This window comes from Cetorhinus maximus, chromosome 22 (assembly GCF_964194155.1).
Source record: "Cetorhinus maximus chromosome 22, sCetMax3.hap1.1, whole genome shotgun sequence".
NCBI classification, from domain to species: domain Eukaryota; kingdom Metazoa; phylum Chordata; class Chondrichthyes; order Lamniformes; family Cetorhinidae; genus Cetorhinus; species Cetorhinus maximus.
Genome location: NC_135900.1, coordinates 45,449,074 through 45,473,546, shown reverse-complemented (window position 1 = coordinate 45,473,546; position 24,473 = coordinate 45,449,074). Strand labels below are relative to the sequence as shown.

The 24,473-nt window shown below is 40.9% G+C and overlaps 1 protein-coding gene across 9 annotated transcripts in view; it reads left to right on the top strand.

Annotated features, from left to right (window-relative positions):
• LOC144696662 (protein kinase C and casein kinase substrate in neurons protein 2-like) overlaps positions 1-24,473 on the top strand; it is a 123,493-nt gene that overhangs the window by 85,444 nt on the left and 13,576 nt on the right. For all 9 annotated transcript variants that reach the window (XM_078568228.1, XM_078568227.1, XM_078568226.1 and 6 more), the window contains 3 exons: positions 2,513-2,685; positions 11,054-11,174; positions 23,909-24,036. In XM_078568228.1, coding sequence (XP_078424354.1) covers positions 2,513-2,685; positions 11,054-11,174; positions 23,909-24,036 — 422 coding nt within the window. The remainder of the gene's footprint in view (positions 1-2,512; positions 2,686-11,053; positions 11,175-23,908; positions 24,037-24,473) is intronic.

The window sequence follows — 24,473 nt, the reverse complement described above, 5'->3', positions numbered from 1 at the left end:
GGCATGGTGGCTATGGAATAGGTCACTAGAGTTGCAGTGGCGGACATTTAAGGGGATATTTCAGAATACAGAGAATATAAACATTTAAACGAGAGAGAAAAATTCTAAGGGAAGGACCCACCATTCGTGGTTAACTTAAAGTTAAAGATAGTATGAAATTTAAAGAAAAAGCATGTAATTGCATGAAAATAGCTGGCAGTGAGAAGATTGGGCAGAATTTAAAAAGCAGCAAAGAATGACCAAACGATTGATAAGGAAGGAAAAACTAGAGTAAGAGAGAAAGCTAGCTACAAACGTTAAGGCAGATAGTAAGAGTTTCTATAAATATTTTTTATTAAAAAATAGTTAACAAAGTGAGCATTGGTCCTATAGAAAGTGACTCTGGGGAATTAATAATGAAAAATAAGGAGCTGGCAGATGAATTAAACAAGCATTTTGCATCTGTCCTCACTATAGACGATACAAGTAACATCCCAGAAATAGCTGTAAATCAGGAAATGGAAGGAAAGGAGGAACTCGGGGGAAAATTGCAATTACCAGGGAAGTGGGTACTGAACAAATTGTTGGAGCTGCAGGCTGACAAGTCTCCAGGTCCAGATGGACTTCATCCTAGGGTTTTGAAAATAGTGGCTAGTGAAATAGTTGATGTGTTGGTTTTAATTTTCCAAAATTCGCTAGATTCGGGGAAGGTTCCATTAGATTGGAAAATAGATAATGTAACTCCTTTATTCAAAAGGGGAGGGAGACAGAAAGCTACAGGCCAGTTAGCTTAACATCTGTCATAGGGCAAATGTTAGAAGCTATTATTAAAGATGTTAAAGCAGGGCACATGGAAAATTTCAGGGTAATCAGGCAAAGTCAATGTGATTTTGTGAAAGGGAAATCATGTTTAACCAATTTAATGAGTTCTTTGAAGAAGTAGCATATGCTGTGGATAAAGGCGAACCGGTGAATGTACTGTGTTTAGATTTCCAGAAGGCATTTGATAAGGCGCTACATCAAAGGTTATTGCAAAAAATAAAAGCCCATGTTGTAGAGCGGTAACATATTGGCATGGATAGAACAATAAACAGAGGGTAGGCATAAAATTGGTCTTATTCTAGTTGGCAAGATGTAACGAGTGCTGTGCCACAGGGATCAGTGCTGGGGCCCCAACTTTTTACAATTTTTATATGTGACTTGGATGAAGGGACCGAAGGTATGGTTGCTAAATTTGCTAATGACAGGAAGATAGGTAGGATAGTAAGATGTGAAGAGGACACAAGGAGGCTACAAAGCAATATCGATAGGTTAAGTGAGTGGGTAAAGACCTGGCAAATGGATTATAATGTGGGAACGTGTGAAGTTGTCCATTTTGGCAGGAAAAATAAAAAGAAGCATATTATCTAAATGGTGAGAGATTGCAGAACTCTGAGATGTAGAGGGATCTGGGTGTCCTAGTGCATGAATCGCAAAAGGCTAGTATGCAGGTACAGCAAGTAATTACGAAAGTTAATAGAATGTTATCATTTATTGCGAGGGGAATTGAATACAAAAGTAGGGAGGTTATGCTTCAGTTGTACAGGGCATTGATGAGGCCATATCTGGAGTACGGTGTACGGTATTGGTCTCATTTAAGGAAGGATGTAAATGCGTTGGAAGCAGTTCAGAGAGCTTTACTAACCTAATGCTTGGAATAGGCAGGTTGTCTTATGAGGAAAGGTTGGACAGGCTAGGCTTGTATCCACTTGAGTTTAGAGGACTTGAATGAAACCTGTAAGATCCTGAGGGGTCTTGACAGGGTCAACGTGGAGAGGATGTTTCCTCTTGTGGGAGAATCTCTTACTAGGGTTCACTGTTTAGAAATATGGGGTCGCCCATTTAGGACAGAGATGAGGAGAAATTTTTTCTCTGAGGATCGTGAGTCTTTGGAACTCTCTTCCTCAAAAGGCAGTGGAAGCAGAGTCCTTGAATATTTTTTGAGGCAGAGATAGATTCTTAATAGCAAGGGGGTGAAAGATTATTGGGGGTGGGTGAGAATGTGGAGTTGAGGTTGAAATCAGATCAGCCGTGATCCTGTGAATGGCGGGACAGGCTTACTCCTGCTCCTAATTCGTACGTTCGTAAGACTGTTTCAGCAGTCCTAACCTGGGCTGCATCAGGTAGCAAAAGAAATAATGTACTTCTTTCTCCTTAGAAATTCTGTCCTTATGAATCTCCCTGTTACAAACATACCTGCCTGTGATAACATTGGCAAGAGTAACTGCTAAACAGACCTGCAAGATTGCCTGATTCTATTTAGGAATTGAAGATTGTCAGCCATTCTCTTTCATCTGCGATGTTAAATGCTGCATACAAATACTGTTTTAAAAGAAAAGGTTTTGTTTATTACAATAGAAATGAATTGTTGCCTGTAAGAATATTGCAGGTTAGCTAGCACTTTGAGTCCTGCTTATATGTTTCACGAATCATACTAATTGGAGTATGGCACATCTTCTGATATGGATTTCACGAAAGGTTTTTTCACTTTCAGACGAAGGAAAAATATGAGAAAAATCTAGATGAACTGAATAAGTCCACACCACAATATATCGAAAACATGGAGCAAGTCTTCGAGCAGTGTCAGCAGTTTGAAAACAAGCGACTAGAATTCTTTCGAGAGGTCCTATTGGAGGTGAAACAACATCTTGACCTTTCTACTACCAGGTAAATAATAATATAATGTGCCTATTGTGAAGCATGTCAAACTGAACCATTAAATATTTGCACCACTTGAAGTAGTCACAAACAAAATTACCTTCAGCATTTTAAATGACTTGTAACATTCACAGAAGAAATGCTTGCATTTATGTAGGGTCTTACACAACCCCAGGATGTCCCAAAGCACTTTACAGCCAATTAAGTACTGTCTAAGTGTCATCACTGTTGCAGCATAAGGAAATGCAAGGGCCAATTTGTTTATAGCAAGGTTCCACATACGCCAATCTGTTAAATGACAAATTAAACATTTTTGCAATGTTGATTGAGGGATACGTTGTAAATAGGACATCACCCAACCTGTTAATCTTCAGGTGGTGCCCTGGGCCTTGATCTCTGCCTGGAGAGGACAGGTAAACACTTTGTTTAATGTCTTATTCAAGAGACAGCATCTCTGACAGTGCAGCACCGTCTCAGAATTGAACTGGAGTGTCAGCCTAAGCTATGTGCTATAAAAAGTATGCATGCATTTGCCTCTCTAACCCAACTGTCTCGGCACTGTCTGGTATGTGGCTAAAGTTGTAATCCTGGCATTATTATCTTTGTGGTTGTATTTCTTAATCTGCTTTCTAACGCCTGGAACATTTTTCTTAGGACATTAATCCAGTTTGTGGTTAGTTTGACATGGACTATAGCTTTCACCTGATTTCTCCTCCTTTCCAAGAGCTTCTGCACCCAGTGCATTCTGTTCCTTAATTCCCTGCCCCATTCCCACTCTAGTGTTTCTGTCCTCGGCCTCCTTTGTTATTCCACTGAAATCCAACGTAAGCTTGAGGAAAAGGACTACATCTTTCAATCAGGTACTTTACAGTCTTCCAAACTCAACGCTGAGATCAACAATTTTAGATTGTAATCTCTGTCCCCAGCTTTTCAGATGCAAGCTGTTGGCAATTATTCATTTATACTTCCTGTAGACCCAACCATTATTTCTTTACTTGTCCCATTGCCATCTGCTTTCACCATGCACCATCATCTCTTTTGTCATTTAATCTCTCCTGCCTCCCACCTTATCACAAATCTTCCCTCTTGCTCTCTCCCCCTGCTTTTGTACATGCTAAAATCTGTTACATCTCTAATTTTCTCCAATTCTGACGAAAGATCATCAACCTGAAAAGTTTAACTTTGTTTCTTTCTTCACAGATGCCATATGACTAACTGAATATTTCCAGCATTTTCTGTTTTTACTTCATGATGTTCTTTACCCTAACACCAGGGAGGCATTTGGGACTGATATGCACGCTTAAGAGAATCATGGTTCACAACTCTTGCTATTGAATCCCCATTAGTACTGATTCATAAACTCAGTTCTTCCTTCTTGGGCAACCACTTTTTCCACAATGCCATGGTGTTGCTCAAGGCTGTTCCACCCCAAGTTCTAGTCCTTGGAACAAATATTCAATACTTTCAGGAGACCCCTGTGATTTCTTCCTCCTACTCCTCATATTGGATGCTTACCCTCTTCGAAACCTTTTCATCCATCATTGTGTCTGCCTTTGGGTGACCACCTCTTGGAAACCTTAAAGAAATCTCTTAGCTTTCCATTTGTAACAGAGTGTATCCCACTGTTCATCAAGCATGGTGACTTTCAGCTTGAGTGAATGCAGCTCAAGACACTAGAATCGATCTTAAGTGTGATCACCAGTTGTAGCAGCCCAAAATGGTGTTGTGTCACCAGCTTACATTAGTGCTACAACTGCCACCAACTTGGTAGGAACCTTTAGATAGGCAACTGGCTTGCCTGCCTGTTTCAGGCCATATAAATTGGTGTCATTTGATAAACGTAGAATTCCAACTGCAGTTTTAAGGTAAAAATTGCAGAGCATACACTACACATAATCACCTCATTTGCACAGATGTTAAACAGCATAACCAACGGTACTTGAAGTGACCTCTGAAGGCCAATCATAAAACATGATAGGACCATTTATTTTCTGTGGGGCTGGTAGGAACAGGAAAGCTCCTTCAGCCTACTGCGGACCTTTGTGTCCTTGCATGTGTTCCTTCCCAACCCTGCCTCCCCATTGCTCACCCACCCCATCCAAAGGCCTGGATCATTGAGTGGCTCCAAATTCCATGCTTCGTCAACCAACATGCTGTCTTGGAGTGCCAGCATTGTCTCCTGCAGGTTATTAATTCGATGCAAATGAAGTCCATGCCCCTCAACAGCAACAGGCGGAAGGTGTTTCACCCATTTTGTGCTAAAAGTTAAACAGGCCTCACTTTCTGCAGGTGTATTTGCACCAGATGTTCCAGCCATCCAGGAACCCCCATGCCCAGCATGATTAGTACGGCATGAGTCGGCAATGAATTGAAAAGCCTCTGTTGATAGCTTCAACGTTGTCCATTGGGAATACATCTTAGCCTCAAGAAACTAGAGGAGGAAATGTGGAGAAATTTTCAGAGGTGCCTACCTGAACCTGAAGTGGGCTGCACATGTTCAATGTTAACTCCACTTGGGCATGACACAGGAAATGTACATTGACCACCTTGTGTTACAATCCTTGTAGAGACTGATAACTTAAAAGAAATTCAAACTTCCATTGACTGACTGAAAGGATCACACGACAAGATTTCAAGTTTCAAGACCTTTATTAAAACAAACAAAACTATAAGCAACGTTGACTAACCACTACAGAACAGTTTCACCATTTAACTTTTAAAAGACTGAAAATCCCCCCCCACAGTTATACTTTATTTACTCTGTCCCTTAAGAACTCTTCATTTTCCAGGAACCAGTCCAAAGTTATTCTCAGTTTCTGATAGCTTGCTTCCTTTTTCCTTTTACAGCTGGAGAACTTATAATCCTGGAACTGACTTTCACAGTGAGGGTTATCCTGGACATCCTTCCCTCTAGCCAAAGCTAGGCGAATCTTCCAGCTTCGTTTAAATTCTCCCGGAGTTGGTCTCTTACCTCTAACCCTTCTTTCTCTCCCTCCTTCTCCCTCCCCATCTTAAACCTTCTTCCAGTAAATCGTTCTAGCCCTCACTGTCCCCATAGCAACCAGGATTCGGAATAGGTCACATGACCCCTTTCACTACTCCATTTTACCCTAGGTTAAAGAGACAGTCCCAAAACATTACAATCTTATAAACTTTGTATTTGTAGAAATGGTACAAGTTAAAGGAGTGCATTTACAATGACAGACGTACACAACCTGCTCCCACCTAGGTGTCAATACATGACTACGTTTCATGCAGCTCACTTTATTAACTATGACTTCATGCTGTGACTGGCTTTTAATTATACCTTGTATTTAGAGATGCGCCCTATTGAGGTGTTGGCATGCATGAGATGCAGTGAAAAAAATATAAGTTTGCAGGGAAAGAGATATAAGTTTGATGAGGCATGGCATGAGCAAGCAATAAATGTGGGAGAATTAATTCTGTGTAATGCAAATTTTGGTCATGATAGTAGATAATGTTGTATAGCTTTTTAAAAAAAATCATTTTGTAGAGCTTTTCACATTCTCAACATTCCAAAGCTGATATATTTTGAAGTGTCCTTTACTGTTGTCAAGTAGGCAGATGTGGCAGCCAGTTTGCACGTGCCAAGATCCCACAGTAAGGCAAGTGATGAATGGCCGGATAATGTATTTTAGCAGTATTGATTGAAACTTAATGTTGGTTAAAAGTTAAATATTGGCCAGGCAGCAGATTCCTTTAAAGCATGCCTTTTTCTTGTGCATTTGTTACAAGTAGTTTAAAATGTTGAACTTGGCTACTGTTTGCTCCGTGGAATGGTGCATTACTATCATCTTTGGGTGCCCTAACATATTAAACTGGGCCTACCACATGCAAGTGCAAATCCATTATGCCAGCCATCAAACAGGGTCAGGTGCTATACCATTAAGTTTGGGGAGGCGATGTCGCAGTGGTATTGTTGCTGGACTAGTAATCTAGAGACCCAGGGTAATGCTCTGGGGACCTAGGTTTGAATCCTGCCACAGCAGATGGTGGAATTTGAAATCAATAAAAAAAAATCTGGAATTAAAAGTCTAATGATGACCATGGAAACATTGTCAAACCCATCTGGTTCACGAATGCCCTTTAGGGAAGGAAATCTGTTGTCCTTACCTGGTCTGGCCTACATGTGACTACAGCAATGTGGTTGATTCTTAAATGCCCTCTGAAATGGCCTAGCAAGCTACTCTGTTGTAACAAGCCGCTACAAAGTCACAAAAAAGGAATGAAACCGGACGTCCCACGTAGCATCGACCTAGGCACCCAAAACAACAAAGGCAATTACAGCCCTGTCAACCCTGCAAAGTCCTCCTTAGTAATATCTGGGGGCTAGTGCCAAAATTGGGAGAGCTGTCTCACAGACATAGTCATCCTCGCAGAATCATACCTTACAGATAATGTCCCAGACACCACTGTCACCAGCAGCAGGACAGACCCAGCAGAGGTGGCGGCACAGTGGTATACAGTCGGGAGGGAGTTGCTCTGGGAGCCCTCAACATCAACTCCGGACCCTATGAAGCCTCCTGCTGATTACCACATACCACCCTCCCTCAGCTGATGAGGCGAGGCAGCAAGGGCGCAGAATGTACTCTAGTTGGGGGATTTCGATGTCCATCACCAAGAGTGGTTCGGTAGCAGCACTACTGACCGAGCTGGCCGAGTCCTAAATGACATAGCTACTAGACTGGGTCTGCAGCAGGTGGTGAGGGAACAACAAGAGGGAAAAACATACATGGATGGGTGCATCTGTCAATGACAATATCAGTAGGAGTGACCACCACACAGTCATTGTGGAGACGAAGCCCCGCCTTCACATTGAGGATGCCCTCCATTGTGTTGTGTGGCACTACCACCGTGCTAAATGGGATAGATTTTGAACAGATCTAGCAACTCAAGACTGGGCATCCATGAGGCACTGTGGGCCATTAACAGCAGCAGAATTGTACTCGAACATAACCTGTAACCTCATGGCCTGGCGTATCCCCCATCTACCATTACCATCAAGCCATGGGATCAACCCTGGTTCAATGAAGAGTGCAGGAGGGCATGCCAAGAGCAGCACCAGGCATACCTAAAAATGAGGTGTCAATCTGATGAAGCTATAACACAGGATTACTTGCGTGTCAAACAGCATAAGTAGCAAGTGGTAGACGGATCCCATAACCAACAGATTAGATCTAAGCTCTGCAGTTCTGCCACGTCCAGTCATGAATGGTGGTGGACAATTAACCAACTCACTGGAGGAGGCTCCACAAATATCCCCATCCTCAATGATAGAGGAGCCCAGCATATCGGTGCAAAAGATGAGGCTGAAGCATTTGCCACAATTTTCAGCCAGAAGCGCTGAGTGGATGATCCATCTCTGCTTCCTACGGAAGTCCCCACCATCACAGATGCCAGTCTTCAGCCAATTCGATTCACTCCACATGGTATCAAGATACGACTGAAGGCACTGGATACTGCAAAGGCTGTGGGCCCAGACAATATTCCAGCAATAGTACTGAAGACTTGTGCTCCATAACTTGCCACGCCCCTAGCCAAGCTGTTCCAGTACAGCTACAACACTGGCATCCACCTGGCTATGTGGAAAATTGCCCAGGTATGTCCTGTACACAAATCCAACCTGACCAATTACCACCCCGTCAGTCCACTCTCGATTATCAGTAAAGTAGTGGAAGAGGTCATCAACAGCGCTATCAAGCGGTACTTGCTTAGCAATAACCTGCTCACTGATGCCCAGTTTGGATTCCGCCAGGGCCACTCATCTCCTGAACTTATTACAGCCTTGGTTCAAACATGGGCAAAAGAGCTGAACTTCCAAGGTGAGGTGAGAGTGACTGCCCTTGACATCATGGCCGCATTTGACAGTGTGTGACATCAAAGAGCCCTAACAAAACTGGAGTGAATGGGAATCGGGGAAAATTCTCCACTGGTTGGAGTCATACCTAGCACAAAGGAAGATAGTTGTGGTTGTTGGAGGTCAGTCATCTCAGCTCCAGGACGTCACTGCAGGAATTCTTCTGGGTTGTCTTCGGTCCAACCATCTTCAGCTGCTTCATTCCTCCTTCCATTATGAGGTCAGAAGTGGGGATGTTCACTGATGATTGCATGATGTTCAGCACCATTCACGAGTCCTCAGATACTGAAGCAGTCCATGTCCGAATGCAGCAAGACCTGGACAATATCCAGGTTTGGGCTGACATTCACGCCACACAAGTGCCAGGCAATGACCATCTCCGAGAGAGAATCCAACCATCGCCCCTTGACATTCAATGGCATTACCATCACTGTCCATCACTAGAATCCCCCACTGTCAACACTCTGGAGTTACCATTGACCAGAAACTGAACTGGACTAGCCATTATAAATGCTGTGGCTACAAGAGCAGATCAGAGGCTAGGAATTGTGTGACGGGTAACCCACCCCTTGACTCCCCAAAGCCTGTCCACCATCTATAAGGCACTAATCAGGAGCACGATGGGATACTCCCAATTTGCCTGGATTAGTGCAGCTCCCACAACACTCGAGAAGCTTGACACCATCCAGGGCAAAGCATCCTGCTTGATTGGTACCACATCCACAAACATTCACTCCCTCCAATGCACAGTAGCAGCAGTGTGTACCATCTACAAGATGCACTGCAGGAATTCACCAAGGCTCCTTTGACAGCACCTTCCAAACCCACAACCACTACCATCTAGAAGGACGACAAGGGCAGTAGATAGATGAGAACACCATCACCTGGAAGTTCCCCTCCAAGCCATGCACCATCCTGACTTGGAAATATATCGCTGTTCCTTTACTATCGCTGGGTCAAAATCCTGGAACTCCCTTCCTAACGGCACTGTGAGTGTACCTTCGCCACATGGACTGCAGCATTTCAAGAAGGCAGCTCACCACCAACTTCTCAAGGGCAGCTAGAGATGGACAATAAATACTGGCTCAGCCAGTGAAGTTCACATCCCGTGAATGAATTAATTTTTTAAGAAGTTACTTTTCCAAATAATTCACTTCATGCCTCTGCAATGAGATGCCTTTCACTTCATTTTTGTCTACCACTTTTCACTGCTCCCAGCCTTGCCTAGGGTTGACAAATCGATCAGATTAATTTTGGCACTTTATAATGGTGGAAATGATATTTACTCCACTGGGCAGCTATTTATCATTTTTTATGTGTCCACATCCTTTTAAGTTTGACCTATTAGCTAGACTTTCCACATTCCCCACAAAGTTGGCTCCTTGCATAAAGCTAAAGCTGTATGATGAACTATGAAGGATTATTCAAATAAGCCAGTTTGCTAGAGCTGCTCAAAATCATGAAGTGATGGGACAGAGATGATTTTAAAAAAAGACTTTACAACAATTGAGTCTAGATCAAGTCCAGACAAAGATGTGATTTGGTCATAAGCTCGTTTCTTATCTGAAATTTACAGACAGCAGAAAGAAATCTTTGATTGCTTAACTGCATGAAAAGATCTTTCTAGCTATAAAAAGAATTGCAATTGTAACAGTTTTGTTCTTTTGTTTTCTTTTACAATTTGGACCATTAGACAGGATTTGCAGAAGCTGTAATGATTTCTGCTTTTTGGTGATTGTGCCAGGAGTCAGAAGCTGCAGAAGCCGGAATGATTTTCAACTGGAAACCATTCTTTCTTGTGGTTTTAAAAAAGAAACAATCATTTTTTTAAAATTCTTTCAGGGGGTGTGGGCATCGCTGGCAAGGTCAACGTTTGTTGCCCGTTTCTAATTGCACTTGAACTGAGTTGCTTGCTAGGCTACTTCAGAGGGCAGATGAGAGTTAACCACATTGCTGTGCGTCTAGACTCAATTGTAGGCCAGACCAGGTCAGGATGGCAGATTTCCTTCCCTAAAGGGGCATTAGTGAACCATATGGGCTTTTACAACAATCAATGGTTGTCATGGTCACCATTACTGCGACTAGCTTTTTATTCCAAATTTATTAATTGGATTCAGATTCCACCAACTACTATGTTGGGATTTGAACCCACAATCCCCTAGAGCATTAGCCTGAGCCTCTGGATGTCTAGTGACATTACCACTACGCTGCCATCTCCCCCTCATTTGCTAATTCTTGAGTGTCCTGATAATAAAAGTAGCTTTACAAATGTACTTTGAATTATGTGCTCTAGAAATAGTACAGTGGGTTGGGGGCAGGGTGGGGGGGTACGCAGGGTGTGGGGAAGAATCACATTCACACAATTATTGTCGTAGTTTTTTGTACAATGTATATGTGTGACTAAAGAGATAAAACCTTTTATTTCTAATAATTGATCTAAGCTCAATAAATGTCCATTCCTTTGACAAATTTCAGCTTTGTTGTTTTTTACTTTCAAAGTTATAGCGCTGTATATCAAGAGCTGGAATGTGCTATTAAGTCAGCAGACCCCAAGGAGGATCTTAAATGGTTCAGAGGTGCATATGGTCCAGGAATGCCCATGAACTGGCCACAGTTTGAGGTATGACAGCTAAATTGAATGCAGTAGCACAATTAGAAATTTATCTGATTCATTCCATTTCTTTGCTTTTATCTCATAGCTAATTATAGTTCTATGCGGAGTACATATTTGTCTATATTTCTTCCATTTCTTGCTGCAAGTTAATTGGAGCGAAGGATGAAATCAGACTACTTCAGTGACTTGGCATTCTTAAAGGGATGCTCATTCTAATGGCAATTATTTCCCCAACATGGTTAATTTAAAAAAATAGTTCTTTTATTTTTTATTTCTCCATCTGTTATGCTTGTTCATGTATTCTAATTTCTTATGATTTTCCTTATGATTGTCACTTCAGTACAACCTAAAGGTATTTGTACTGTATGATTCAATAATGGGGGCCACTTGTCAGAATTCAATAACATTGTGTCATTGTTCGAACGTAAAATTTAATTCATTAATAATGAATGAACCGTGCTAAGAAAAGCTTAATTACAAATAAAATATAGATGGAATCAATAAATAATTCATTATTAGTGAGTTCATTGAATTTTTCTTTGACATTACCTCTGGAATTCCTTGTATCCTTGGCCCCCTTCTATTTCTACTCTTAATTTGCTTCAATGACGCAATCTGAAAATGTCATCAGGTTCCACATGTATGCTGACAACACCAAATTCTATTTCACACCTCTCGACCCCCCTGCAGCCTCTATGTTATCAAACGTCTTGCCCGATATCCAGTCCTGGAATAGCTGCGGTGTACTCCAAATAAAAATTAGGAAGACAGGAGTCATTGTGTTTGGTCACCAACTTTGTTTTCTTGCATTTTGTCGAGCTGAACCAGACTGTTTGCAACTTCGGTGTCTTATTTGATCCTAAGCTGAGCTTTCAACTCCATATCCTCTCCATCACAAAGATTGCCTATTTCCAACTCGGTAACATTGCTTGTCTCTGGCCCTGACTCAACATATTGGCTGATGAAACCCTAACCCTTGATTTTTGTTAGCTTCAGATTCAACTATACCAGTGCTGTCCAGGCTGTCTCTCATTTTGTACCCTCCATAAACTTGATCTCATCCAACTTGCATTAGGTCTCATTTCCTCCATCACCCCTCTGCTCGATTGCTGGCTCCTGGTCTTCCAATATCATGATTTTAAAGTTTTCATCCTATTGTACAATCCCATGATGGCCTTAATTCTTCCTATCTCCATAACCTCCTCCAATCTATGACTCTCCAAGAACTCTGCCTTCCTCCAATTTTGGGCACTTGTATACCTTCCACTCCCTTTGCAGCATTCTTGGTGGTTGTGTCTTCAGCTTCATAGACCCTAAGTTCTGGAATTCTTTCCACCACTTCCTCCTTTAAAACCTTCCTTAACATGTACCTCTTTAACCAAGTTTTTGATCACCTATCCTAAAATCTCCTCCTTTAACTTGGTGTCTGATTACACCCCTATGAATTGCCTTGGAATGTATTCCTACATTAAAGGTGCTTTATAAATACAAAGTTATTGTTGCTCACCTGAATCCTCAAATTCACGTCTGGCATCATACAACTGAAATTGCTCCTTAGGCTAATTTTTCATTATTTTATGACTGTTAGTAAATGCTGTTAGATTTATATTATGTCCCTGCATGGCAATGGCATTGTTGAATGCAAGTGAGTCATTTTGGCAGTTCTCTACATACAGGTTAATATTGTAGAGTTTTTGTCAATCACCGAAGCGCTGAGACTGTCGCAACTTTCATACTGTGCAGGCTGCCTGCAACTTTATTTAAAAAGAAGCCAATGTTTTGGTCTTGTTGTTTGATCTATGTTCTGCTTTCACCAGGTTTTACTGGTTAGGTTTGTGTCTCTGGTATGTTTTATTTACTATCAGTGACAGTGGATAATGTAGGTCATGGGAAGAATAGTGGAGATGGACATGTTTATTGAGTCTTTGAACATATTCTCTGATATGCATCTGTTCCAAAGTCAATGGACATTTATTTGAACGAATGTTATGTTAAATTCAATGCCAATGAGTGGAATAATGCCAGAATAATTGAAGCAACCTTTTTTTAAAGGTTTCCAAGACAATTCTGTGAAGGAAGCCAAAATAAAATGTGCACAACTTCTGTGAAAACGACCCACAATACACAATATGACTTCTATCAGTAGATGTTATAGACTAACAAACTCTACACATTCAATTAGAATACTAAATTGCATGGTGTTCAGTGGGATAAAACAAAATGATTAATCAAATATCATAAATTGCAGTCGTTAAATTCAAGGTGACTTTTTTAGAATGAATTCCCTAATGTTTGAGAAGTTAGGGAAGGATTTGTCATGCATCATTTGTAGTGCAGTGATATATTGCGATCCAAACTTCAGTATTGTGCATCTTTAATAGAGAGGTTAGAAATGCTTGCCAGTTATGCCTAAATGACGTTTTTGCTTGTATAATTTCTACCTGTGCATCATCACTTGCTTTTGCATGTCATTTGCATTAATTTATTTTCATCTTACTGACCACATTTTTCATTTCTTTGTAAATTGCTTTCATGTAGCGAGCACTTGATCATGTACAGCCTCAAAAAATATTGAAGCATTTTAAGCCAGGGTCCATGGGAAAGTTCAAGGGATCTACCATAAATAACCTCCCAGGAGTTTTTAAAAAAAAATCAGATTTTATTTTAAAAAAAGAAAAATACGCCAGCATGTAAAGGCGGCATCAAACTGATGGTTCCAGTCCCAACTCAGACCTCCCCCACTCCCAAAAGTCTGTTTCATGGTGGCAGCAGCTGCTGCTGTGTCCAGCTGGGCATCCCCCCCCCCCCCCCCCCCCGCCACCCTCCCACCACTCCCTGCCGCTCACTGAGAAGGGAGAGAAATGGCAGTTGATAGTCTGGGTCCAGATCCCCAAACTTGAACGCTCTGCACCCTGCTCTTCTCCCAGGTCCCGCTGCACATTTCGTCCCTCTCCACATTTGTCCTAATGCCATGCTGCATGGGTAGTTGCTTCCCACTTCCCTGGACTAACTAGGACAGCTGCTCTTCTATTTGCACCCCTCACTCTGTGTGCTCTCGCTGCCATACATCACCAGCAGCAACTGCAACTCATTCAGTTCAAGCATCATGGCTGCAGTTACTGAAGTGAGTCAATGGCAGATCTGTTTCAAATTTGAACTCTTTTGCCCCATTCTTCTTCATACAGTTATGACTGTCAATCAGTGAAGAATGGACAAGGTGGTAACTGCAAGGGGAGAAAGAACTGATCGGTTCAAACAGCAAGCTGCAGTCTTGGGGGGGAAAAGAGCAGAATATGACAACATTAGGAAGCTATTAGGATTGACACTTGGTATCAGCAAAATTGTTTGCACACTCATTTTAAAACTTCTGCACTAACTTTTCCCCCCATTTTCTCTCCTACCTTAAAAGTATTCAGTGGTTACAGGAGTGCTGGTTGGCCCGCAGTGCCTAACTTCACTCCTCCTCCTTCTTCTGCGATCTGGACTCAGACTATCAACTGCCATTCCTCTCCCTTCTCAGGAAGTGGTGGGGGGTGCTGGCTGGACCGAGCAGCAACTGCTGCTGCCGTGCAACAGACTTGGAGTGGGGGGAGACCTAAGTTGGGACTAGAACCACCTGTTTGATCCCACCTTTATTTTTTTCTTTAAATTCTGCAAGTTATTTACAGTGGATCCTGTGAACTTTCCCATGGACCCCTGGCTTAAAACACTTCAATGTGTTAGCAGTCTTGATTTACCAAGGGAAGCATCACGAGCAGACCTGATTGTTCATTCCCAATGTTGGCCCCCAGCTAGAATTTCAACCATTCGGGATTTCTCTGGAGCTGCTAGGAATAAAACATTAATCTGAAGAAATGTGCAATTTGGTGTAAAATCAAACAGGCCTTTAAAGTGTATTTTCCATTTTAAAAAAATTTATTTGTTTGTTAGTTATAAAAATGTTGGCGATGTGGGGGAAAAGAGCTGTTTGGCTGATGATTGACCAAAGAACTGGGACTGGCTGATGTGCCACGAACAGGTGGTGAAGGAATTGGGGTTTGAGGAGGAAAGAGGGAGACTGAGGGTCAGGTGAAGAGTAAGAGCGAGTGGGATGGGAGTAAGAGACCAATTTTTTTTTACATTGTCAGGATAGCAGCAGCTGTAATATGGTGAGTACAAGCAGCATTGAGAGAATATTTTTACAGAAGAAATACTTATGTCACAGAGGGCCTCTGAAAGCTTTGTAACACAGGAGAGGGACTTCAGAAGCAAAAAGGTTGAGACCCCTGCAGTAATGTAAATCCTACAAAATTTTGAATCTGTCCTCAGTCACTACAGTACAGCAGACACGCTAAGTTTGAATACAACCGAAGCTGGAGATGAATGTAAGAGCTCCATGTGCTTTTTGACATTTTCTGTGCATTTTTAAGATGTGATTTGTATATTTTTATAACTTATTTTGCAAATGCATGCTGCCTTGATAAGTCCAAGACTGTGATTAATGTTATGGGTGTGCATGTTCAAACTGATTAGAAAGCATGCGTGCATATAATTGCATGTTTCTCAAGTCTGAATTGCTAGCCTGTATAAAATGCTGTGTTGTACAGTTTATATTGAAGATCACCAGGCTTTTGGTGATAAAATCGTTCTGTTTAGAATCATAGAATCTTAGAAACTCACAACTCAGAAGAAGGTCATTCAGCCTGGACGTGTGCCTGTACTGGTTCTGTAAAAGAACAATCGTACTTAGTCCCACATCCTTACTTTTGTCCAGAACCCTGTAAATTCCTCACCCTTAATTACCTGGCTAACTCCCTTTTAAAATTATTTATGGAATTGGCTTCCACCACCCTTTTCTGATAGAACATTCCAGATGTCGGCAACTCTCTGCATGAAAAAAAATTCTCTTCGGCTCTAGATTGTTTTCTGTTTGATTTTGAATCCATCTAGTTATTGACCCACTGACCAGAAGGAATTCCCTACTCGATCAAAACCTCTTATCTTGGAAATCCCTACTGGGCCTCCGTGTAACCATTTCTATTTCAAGATGGACAGTCTAACTTTTCCAATCACTCCTCATAACTGAAATCCCTGATCTCTGGTAATAGCCGGGAAACCACCTCTATACCCTTTCTAATGCCCTTACATGTTTCTTGAAGTTTAAGATCATGTTCCTGACCATCACTTTCATAAATTAAAATCTAGCCAACCAACAAATCTTTACTTGGGAAAATTTGATAGTACTTTAAATAGTTTTCTGAAATTGAATTGTGCAATAATTACCTTTTAATTATCTCATTCTTTTCATATGTTTATTTTTCTCACTGATCAAAAATCATTTGGGCACAGGCAGATAAAACAACTCATTTCTATTTATTTTTACTGTATTTATTTGGTATTTTGATGGAAAGCACCTATTGTTATGCGCACACTAAAAATCCCTCATTACAGCCTCTTAAAAACCCAACAGGCAAAGTCTGAAAGATGACCAAAAACTGCTTAGTACTATCAGTAATTATCAACTTGATTTGATTGAATGAGGATCGGCATACCATCGTGAGGAGAAATCAAAAAAGTTATTTTGTTTTCTTTCAAACATTTTATGTAAAGCTGCATCCCAGAACTGCCCATTATATGATGTAGAGCATTGATGTGTCCATGCTGATCCCATCATAGTCAGCTATAACTGAATAATTTCTTTCCCCCTTTCTATCTTTTATCCCCTTTCCTATTTTATCCTTTTAAAACTCAAAGTAAACAAATGTTTACCTCCAGATGCACAGGTTTTTTTTTTGTTTGTTTAATGATCGAAAGATTAATTTCGATGAAGATGTCTGTTCAGTCCATTTGACTTCGTCTTAGTGACTATGACTAAAGTAAACCATCTCTCTTCATCCTTCTTGACCTGTCTGCAACCTTTGACCTGGGTGACCACACCCTCCGTCCTCCAATGTTCCTCCACTGCTGTTCCACTGGGTGGGTCTGTATTTGCCTGGTTCTAGCAAATCATTTGCAATGTCCTCCCTTCCCGCTCCCATATTTCTGGTGTTGTCCCAAGGACCAGTCCTCGCCCCTTACTATTTCTCACCTGCATACTTTTTCTTAGCAACATCATCCAAAACACAGCATGTTTCCACATGTATGCTGACAACATTCAGTGCTAGCTCATCGCAATCTCTCTCAACCCATCAACTATCTCTAGATTTGCTTGTCCAACATCCAGATTTCCTCCAGTTAAATTTTGAGAAGCCGTTGTCTTCTGCCATCCTCCGGTAAACTGCGTTCGCTAGCCATCAACTCTATCCCCTTCCCTGGCAACTGTCTGAGGCAGAACCAGACTGTTTGTATCCTTGGTGTTATATTTGAGCCCAAGATGACTTCTGACCACATACCCACTCCATCACTAAGACTGCCTGTTTCCACCTCTGTAATTTCCCCTGACTCAGCTTATCTGCTGAAACTCCCGTACATCTGTTTGTTAGTTCTAGATTTGACTATTCCAATCCACTACTGCCTGACCATCCATGTTCTATCCACCCTAAACTTGAGATCACCCAAAACTCTGCTGCTTGTGTTGTAACCCACACCAAATCTCACTGTCCTACATCCTGGTTAAGCAAAGCCTTGATTTTGAAAATTCTCATCTTTATTCTAAAATCCCTCTGTTTTCCACCCCTCTCCCTCTTTGTAGCCACTTCCAGTCCCACAAACCTTTGAAATATTGCTCCTCTAATTCTGAGCTCTTGAGCATCCTGACTGTTAATTGCCCCACCATTGGTGGCTGCACCTTCAGCTTAGAAGGCCCTAACCTCTGGACCCCCTTTCCTAAACCATTCCACTACTCGTTCTCTGTTCCTCCTTAAAAACACTCCTTAAAACCTAATTCTTTGACCAAGCAATTGATTAATACTTCCTTATTTGGCTCAATGTCATATTTTGCTGATAATACTCCCATGAAGTGCCCTGGGATGTTTTACTATTGTTAAAGACACTATATAATGTAACTTGTTTCCTTCCAGAGAACTTGCAAATTCACAGAATTACTAAATCGTTCCAGTGCAGAAGGAGGCCAATTGCTCTCTGAGCAATTCACTTTATGCCATTCTCCCGTCTTCTCCCCGTAACCCTGCATATTCTTCCACTTAAAATAACAGTCTAATTCCCTTTTGAATGCCTGGGTTGAACCTGCAATCCAGACCTTAACCATTTGCTATGTGAAAAAGTTGTTTTCTCATACCACTTTTGCTAATTATTTTGAACCTGTGTCCTGTCGTTCTTGATCCTTTCATGAGTGGGAATAGTTTCTCCTCATCCACTCTGTCCAGACCCCTCATGATTTTAAATACCTCTATCAAATCTCCTCTGAAACTTCTTTTCTCCAAAGAAAACAGTCCTAACTTCTCCAATCTAACTTCATAACTGAAGTTCTTCACACCTGGAACCATACTCGTGAATCTTTTCTGCACTCTTTCCAATGGCTTCACATCCTTCCTAAAGAGTGGTGCCCAGAACTGGACGCAATACTCCAGCTGAGGCCAAACCAGTGTCCTATACAAGTTCAACATAACCTCCTTCCTCTTGAACTCTATGCCCCTATTAATGAAGTCTCGGATACTGTATGGTTTATTAACCACATTCTCAATCTGTCCTGTCACCTTCTATGACTTATGCACATATACACCTAGGGCCTTCTGCTCCTGCACCTCCTTTAGAGTTGTACCTTTTATTTTACATTGTCTCTCCATTGTCTCGACCAAAACGAATCACTTCACATTTCTCCTCATTGAACTTCATCTGCCACCTGTCTGCCCATTCCACCAATTTGTCTATGTCCTTTTGAAGTTCTGCACTATGCTACTCACAGTTCACAATGCTTGCAAGTTTCGTATCATCAGAAAATTTTGAAATTGTGCCCTGTACACCAAGGTCTAAATCATTAATACATGTCAGAAAAAGCAGGTGTCCCAACAGGGGAACTCTACTACAAACCTTCCTCCAGCCCAAAAACATCCATTAACCACTGCTCACTGTTTCCTGTCACTCAGCCAATTTTGTATCTTTTAATTTTCCTTTAATTCCATGAGCTATAACTTTGCTCACAAGTGTGTTGTGTGGCACTGTATCAAATATATTTTGGAAGTCCATATACACCACATCAACAGCATCAATCCTCTCTGTTACTTCTTCAAAAACTCCAAATTAGTTAAACACAATTTTCCCTTAAGAAATCCATGCTGGCTTTCCCTTAATTAACTCGCATTTATCCATGTGGCTATTAATTTTGTCCCTAATTATTTTTTCTAGAAGTTTCCCCACCACTTAAGTTAAACTGACTGGCCTGTTGTTGTTGAGCTCATCTTTACACAGCGTTTTTGTAATGTTTGCAATTCTGCTGTCCTCTGGCACCACTTCTGAGTCTAAGGAAGGCTGAAAAATTATGGCCAGTGCCTCCACAATTTTCACTCTTTCTTTCCTCAGTATCCTTAGATACATATCATCTGGTTTAGGTGCCTTATCAACTTTAAGTACAGATAGCCAGTCCAAAACCACCACCGTATCAATTTTAAACTCTTATAACATCCGAGTTACCTCCTATGTCACCATGGCTTGGGTAGCATCTTCTTCCTTGGTAAAGACAAATGCAAAGTATTCATTTAGTACTTGAGGTATGCCCTCTACCTCAATGTGTAAATCCACTTTTTGGTCCCTAATCGGCCCTACTCCTCCTTTATCACCCTTTTACTATTTATGTGCCTATAGAAGACTTTGGCATATCATTTTATATTATCTGCCAATCTCTTTCCATACTCCTTTGCTTTTCTTCTTTACTTTTTCACCTCCTCTCTGAACCTTCTATATTCAGCCTGGTTTTCAATTGTATTTTCTACCTGACATCTGTCATAAGCATGCCTTTTCTTCCTAATCTTAATTTCTATCTCTTTTGCCATTCAGGGAACTCTGGACTTGTTGGTCCTACCTTTCCCTGTTGAGGGAGTATACTTTGACTGTGCCTGAACTATCTCATTCTTGAAGGTAGCCTACTGTTCAGCTACCATTTCTCCTGCCAATTTTTGACTCCAGTTTATTCAGCCCAGATCCGTTCTTACACTATTGAAGTTGGCTTTCCCCCGGTTAACTACTTTTACTCTGGATTGTTCTTTGTCCTTTTCCATAGCCAACCTAACCCTTATGGTCTTTATGGTATAATGAATTGGGCTTTCACAGGGGGCTGTAATTTTCTGTGAATAAACTGTAGGCTCTAATATTTTTTAGCATTAGCAAATATATAACAGTAATTTTAAGAGGGTGATTGATTTTGAAGGTTTAGAACAGCTTTGTGAGTGGTTAATTGCTTATCCCACTCCCAGGAATCTTTGATGTTTGAGTGGAATTGTAAGTTTTTATCTAGCCTTGCCAACCTCTGGCTCAACTTTTAGTGATTGTTGTATGTATACTTCGCAATCCCTTTGTTCCTCTACCCCACCTAGACTTGCACCTTCCACTTAGTAAGTGATCTCCCTGTTTTTTTTTTGCAAAATATACTACCTCACGTTTATTTGCGTTGAACTTCATTTGCCAATTATTTGCCCATTCTGCAAGTTTATCAATGTTCTCCTGTAATTTGTTGCAGTCTTCCTCAGTATTGACTATCCTGTCCAATTTGGTGTCATCTGCAAATTTAGAAATTATGTTTCTGATTCCAAAGTCCAAATTGTTAATGTAAGTGGTGAAAAGCAGTGGTACCAGCACTTATCTTGTGCAACACCGCTTCCCACCTTCTGCCACTCTGAATAACTACCCTTTACTCCCACTTTCTGCCTTCTGTCTTGAAGTCAGCTAGCAATCCATTCTGCCTAGACTCTACATTCTGTCACCTAATTCATTCACTTGTTATGGGCACCTTATCAAACCCTGTTGAAAATCCAGATAAATTACATCTACAAATGAATTGCATTTCTATAGTACCTTTCTAAGGTGCGTTATAGCCAATTAAGTACTTTTGAAGTGTAGTCACTGTTGCAAGACCCAGGATAACAATTTTAACTCATCTTTGAAACTTTTGTGCTGTTGAAGGATTTAGATTCTTTCAAAAGTGTCATGTATTTCAATCTTATTTGAAAGGCAATTATCTAAATTTAATTTAGGAAACTTTATTCTAGCATCTTAGCATACCATATGTTGGCTTTTTGAATACATTTTGAGTTATTTTACAATAGATTAGATAGTATATTTTTTAACCTTTCTTCCAATTTTTTTTCTGGCTAACATTTATCAGGATGAAGTAAGTTTTCTTTCACCTGTTAAGTTTGTAAATTTCATCATAATATAAATGAGAGAATATGAGAGAATGCTTCAAGTAACTCCGTGGTTAATCAGTTGACATTTTCACTGATTTACTGAATACAGGCAACATAGGTCCTTGGAAGATCTTCATTAATGAATGGTTCTGAGTGTTCAGGATGCATCCTCTGAACGAGACTATTCCTCTCGAGATGTAGTTTCTTCACTGGGAAGGAGAAAAATAAGGCGGAAGCCAAAAGAGCCCATTAAAAAAAGAATGAACATGCATTCATACAGCGCTTATCACTTCCCCATTCCATCCTAACATGCTTTGCAATCATGGCTTAATTTGAAGTGTCGTCACTCTTGTTATGCAGACAATTTGTTGAACAGCAAGGTTCCCGCAAACAGCATGTGAATAAATGGACACTGGGATGAAGCAGAAACGCTCTTCAAGTTACCAGGCGAACACCTTGCTCGTCCAATAATTTTATAGGACCTTGTAATGTCCCAGAAGGTGGTGGGTGATTAGCCCTTAGTTTAATTCTCATCCAAAAGATGGAAGCTCCAGCAGTGCTGTATTGAGACTTGTGTTCAAGTGTGTAGTTTGAACTTGTGAACCAGAGGTGAGAATGCTACCATTTGAGCTGAGTTAACGCACCATTGCCCTGCTTCCATCTTAGCTGCTCTTTGTACGCTTTTTTGGAAGATACTGCTTCTAATTTGGCTTTCAATAGGCCTAAAGGGGAGCAAAGAGGGAAGATCTGTGTTTATTTTTTAAAAAGCACACATTTGTAAGAAAACCTTTCAGCAATTGGTAATAGAGTTCATGCAAAGACTGCTTAAGCTGATGGTGACTTGCTAATGAGTTTCAGACTCATTATTGCCTGTGATGCCTGCTAGTGTTTATGGTGGGACCATATGCAGAAAAATGTCCCAAGGTACTTAGCATTAGGGGGCAAAAATAAAAGGAACAAAACGAAGAAATGGTTTGGGAATTGGGACCAAAACCCTAGTTGAAAAGATACGATTTAAGAAATTTTTTTTAACATGAAGGAAGAGGCCGATAGATTGAGGAACAGAGTTCCAAAGGTTCGGTCCAATGTAACTGAAGACTCTGTCACCAATAGTAGTAGGAATTCACCAGCTGAAGGGTGCAATAAGGAATGTAAGGTTGGGGGAAGTTGCAGAAGAAAGGTTGAGCAAGACTGTGGATGATTTGAAGACCAGAATTTGGATTAATTCATTTTATTAGGGGGTAGGAAGCCAATATGTCAGCTCAAGCAAGAGATTTGGCTGAGTGAGTCAGGTTACAGTCAACTGAGTTAGAATTTGTGGAGGGATGCGGTTTGAGAAACTGGCAAGGATTATACTGAAAAATTGAATCTAGCCGTGATAAAAGTGTGGATAAGAATTTCAACAGCAGAACGGATGGACATGTATTTAAGTGGTCATGTTGATGGATATGATATGGGGTTTGAAACTTTAGAGTTGAAACAATTTAGTCTGATCAGGTGATTGAGGAAGGGAATAGTCAGTGGCAAGGGAGTGGTGTTTATGGCAGCAGCTGAAATTGGAATTTATCTTTATTTATGACATAGCATCAGTCAGGACATCTGACGGCACAGAGAGGATTGCGGGTCAAGGAAAATGCTGGAAAGCTAGAGCTCAGTGTGAACAGAAAGCTAATCCTGTGCCTGCTGATGACATTACTGAATATCTGAATATTGTGGATGAGGAAGAAGACGGAGCCAAAATTCAACCTTTGATAATGAAGGGGCAGGAAGAGAAGTCATTGCTGGAAATAAGCTGGCTGAATTCAAACCGGTAATAGTGAAACTGTATGATGGCTGTACAAGAGAAGATGGGGTATAGAGGAATAGCATAATTGACCATATTGAAATTTGCAAGAGAAGTTGAAGAGGACAGGAGGGATAACACACCAGTGCCAAGGTCACAGAGGGTGTCATTCATGACTTCAGCCTCAGTGCTATGAGCAAGGTGAAAATTGTTCTGAATAGAGATAAATGAAAGGCAACAATGTTTTTGAGGACCTTAAAGGAAAAGGAGGTTAGAGATGGGCTGGTAGTAGATAATGTGTATCAAAAGTTTTGTCTTCGTGCATATGTGAGCAATGTAGGAACCACAAATCTGTCTTAACTTTGATGGCAATGAGGATATGTGTTTTATTATTACTTAAACTTTTGACTCAAAAACTCCACGAGTCAGTGTACAACTGTTAAAGGTGAAGAAATACCTTTGCAAAATAGTGTTTAACATTTGTATACTATTTTAGATTCTGATTACTATGACTAGTTTGACTATATTACAGGGCGATATGATAGAAGTGTTAAAAATGGCCTTTAATTTTCATCTTTTTGAAAATGCTTACTGTTTGTATACACTATTTAACAGAATGCAACAACATTGTGGCCAGAAAATGCTTTGTTTTTCATGTGCTCTTGTCTGTAAATTAACAGGAATGGTGTGCCGACCTCAATCGCACACTCAGTAGGAGGGAAAAGCCTAAAAAAACTGGGGATGGAGTGACATTGACTAGTATCAATCAGACAGGAGATCAAACATCCCAGCCTCCCACATACAGCAGGTAAGAGATTCAAAATTTCTACATTTACTACCAGTTTCACAGGAGAGAAATAATAAAGAACTTGGGGCAACATTTTCCCCAAAGTGCTGCCTCAGGGAGATCGGCTCAGATTTGAAACTTCAAATAGAGATGAGAATAAAATGTTGCTGCCCTGTCCCCTCATGTGACACTGTCACATGAGTTGGGACATGTCCATAACTTTTATTTTGAGATTCTGAGATTTTTAAATCACTCATGAGCCTCATCCTGCCGTGGATGAGGTTTCATACTTTTTCAGAAGCCTGCCAGGGCTCCCGGCCTGCCCGCCAACCTTAAGGTTGTACGGGCAGGTCCATTAATGATCTCAATTAGTTTTCTAATGGCCTTAATAGGCCTTTGACAGGTCAGCGGGTGTGCAACCGAGTCGGCTGCACGATCGCCAATCTGAAAATCTAAAT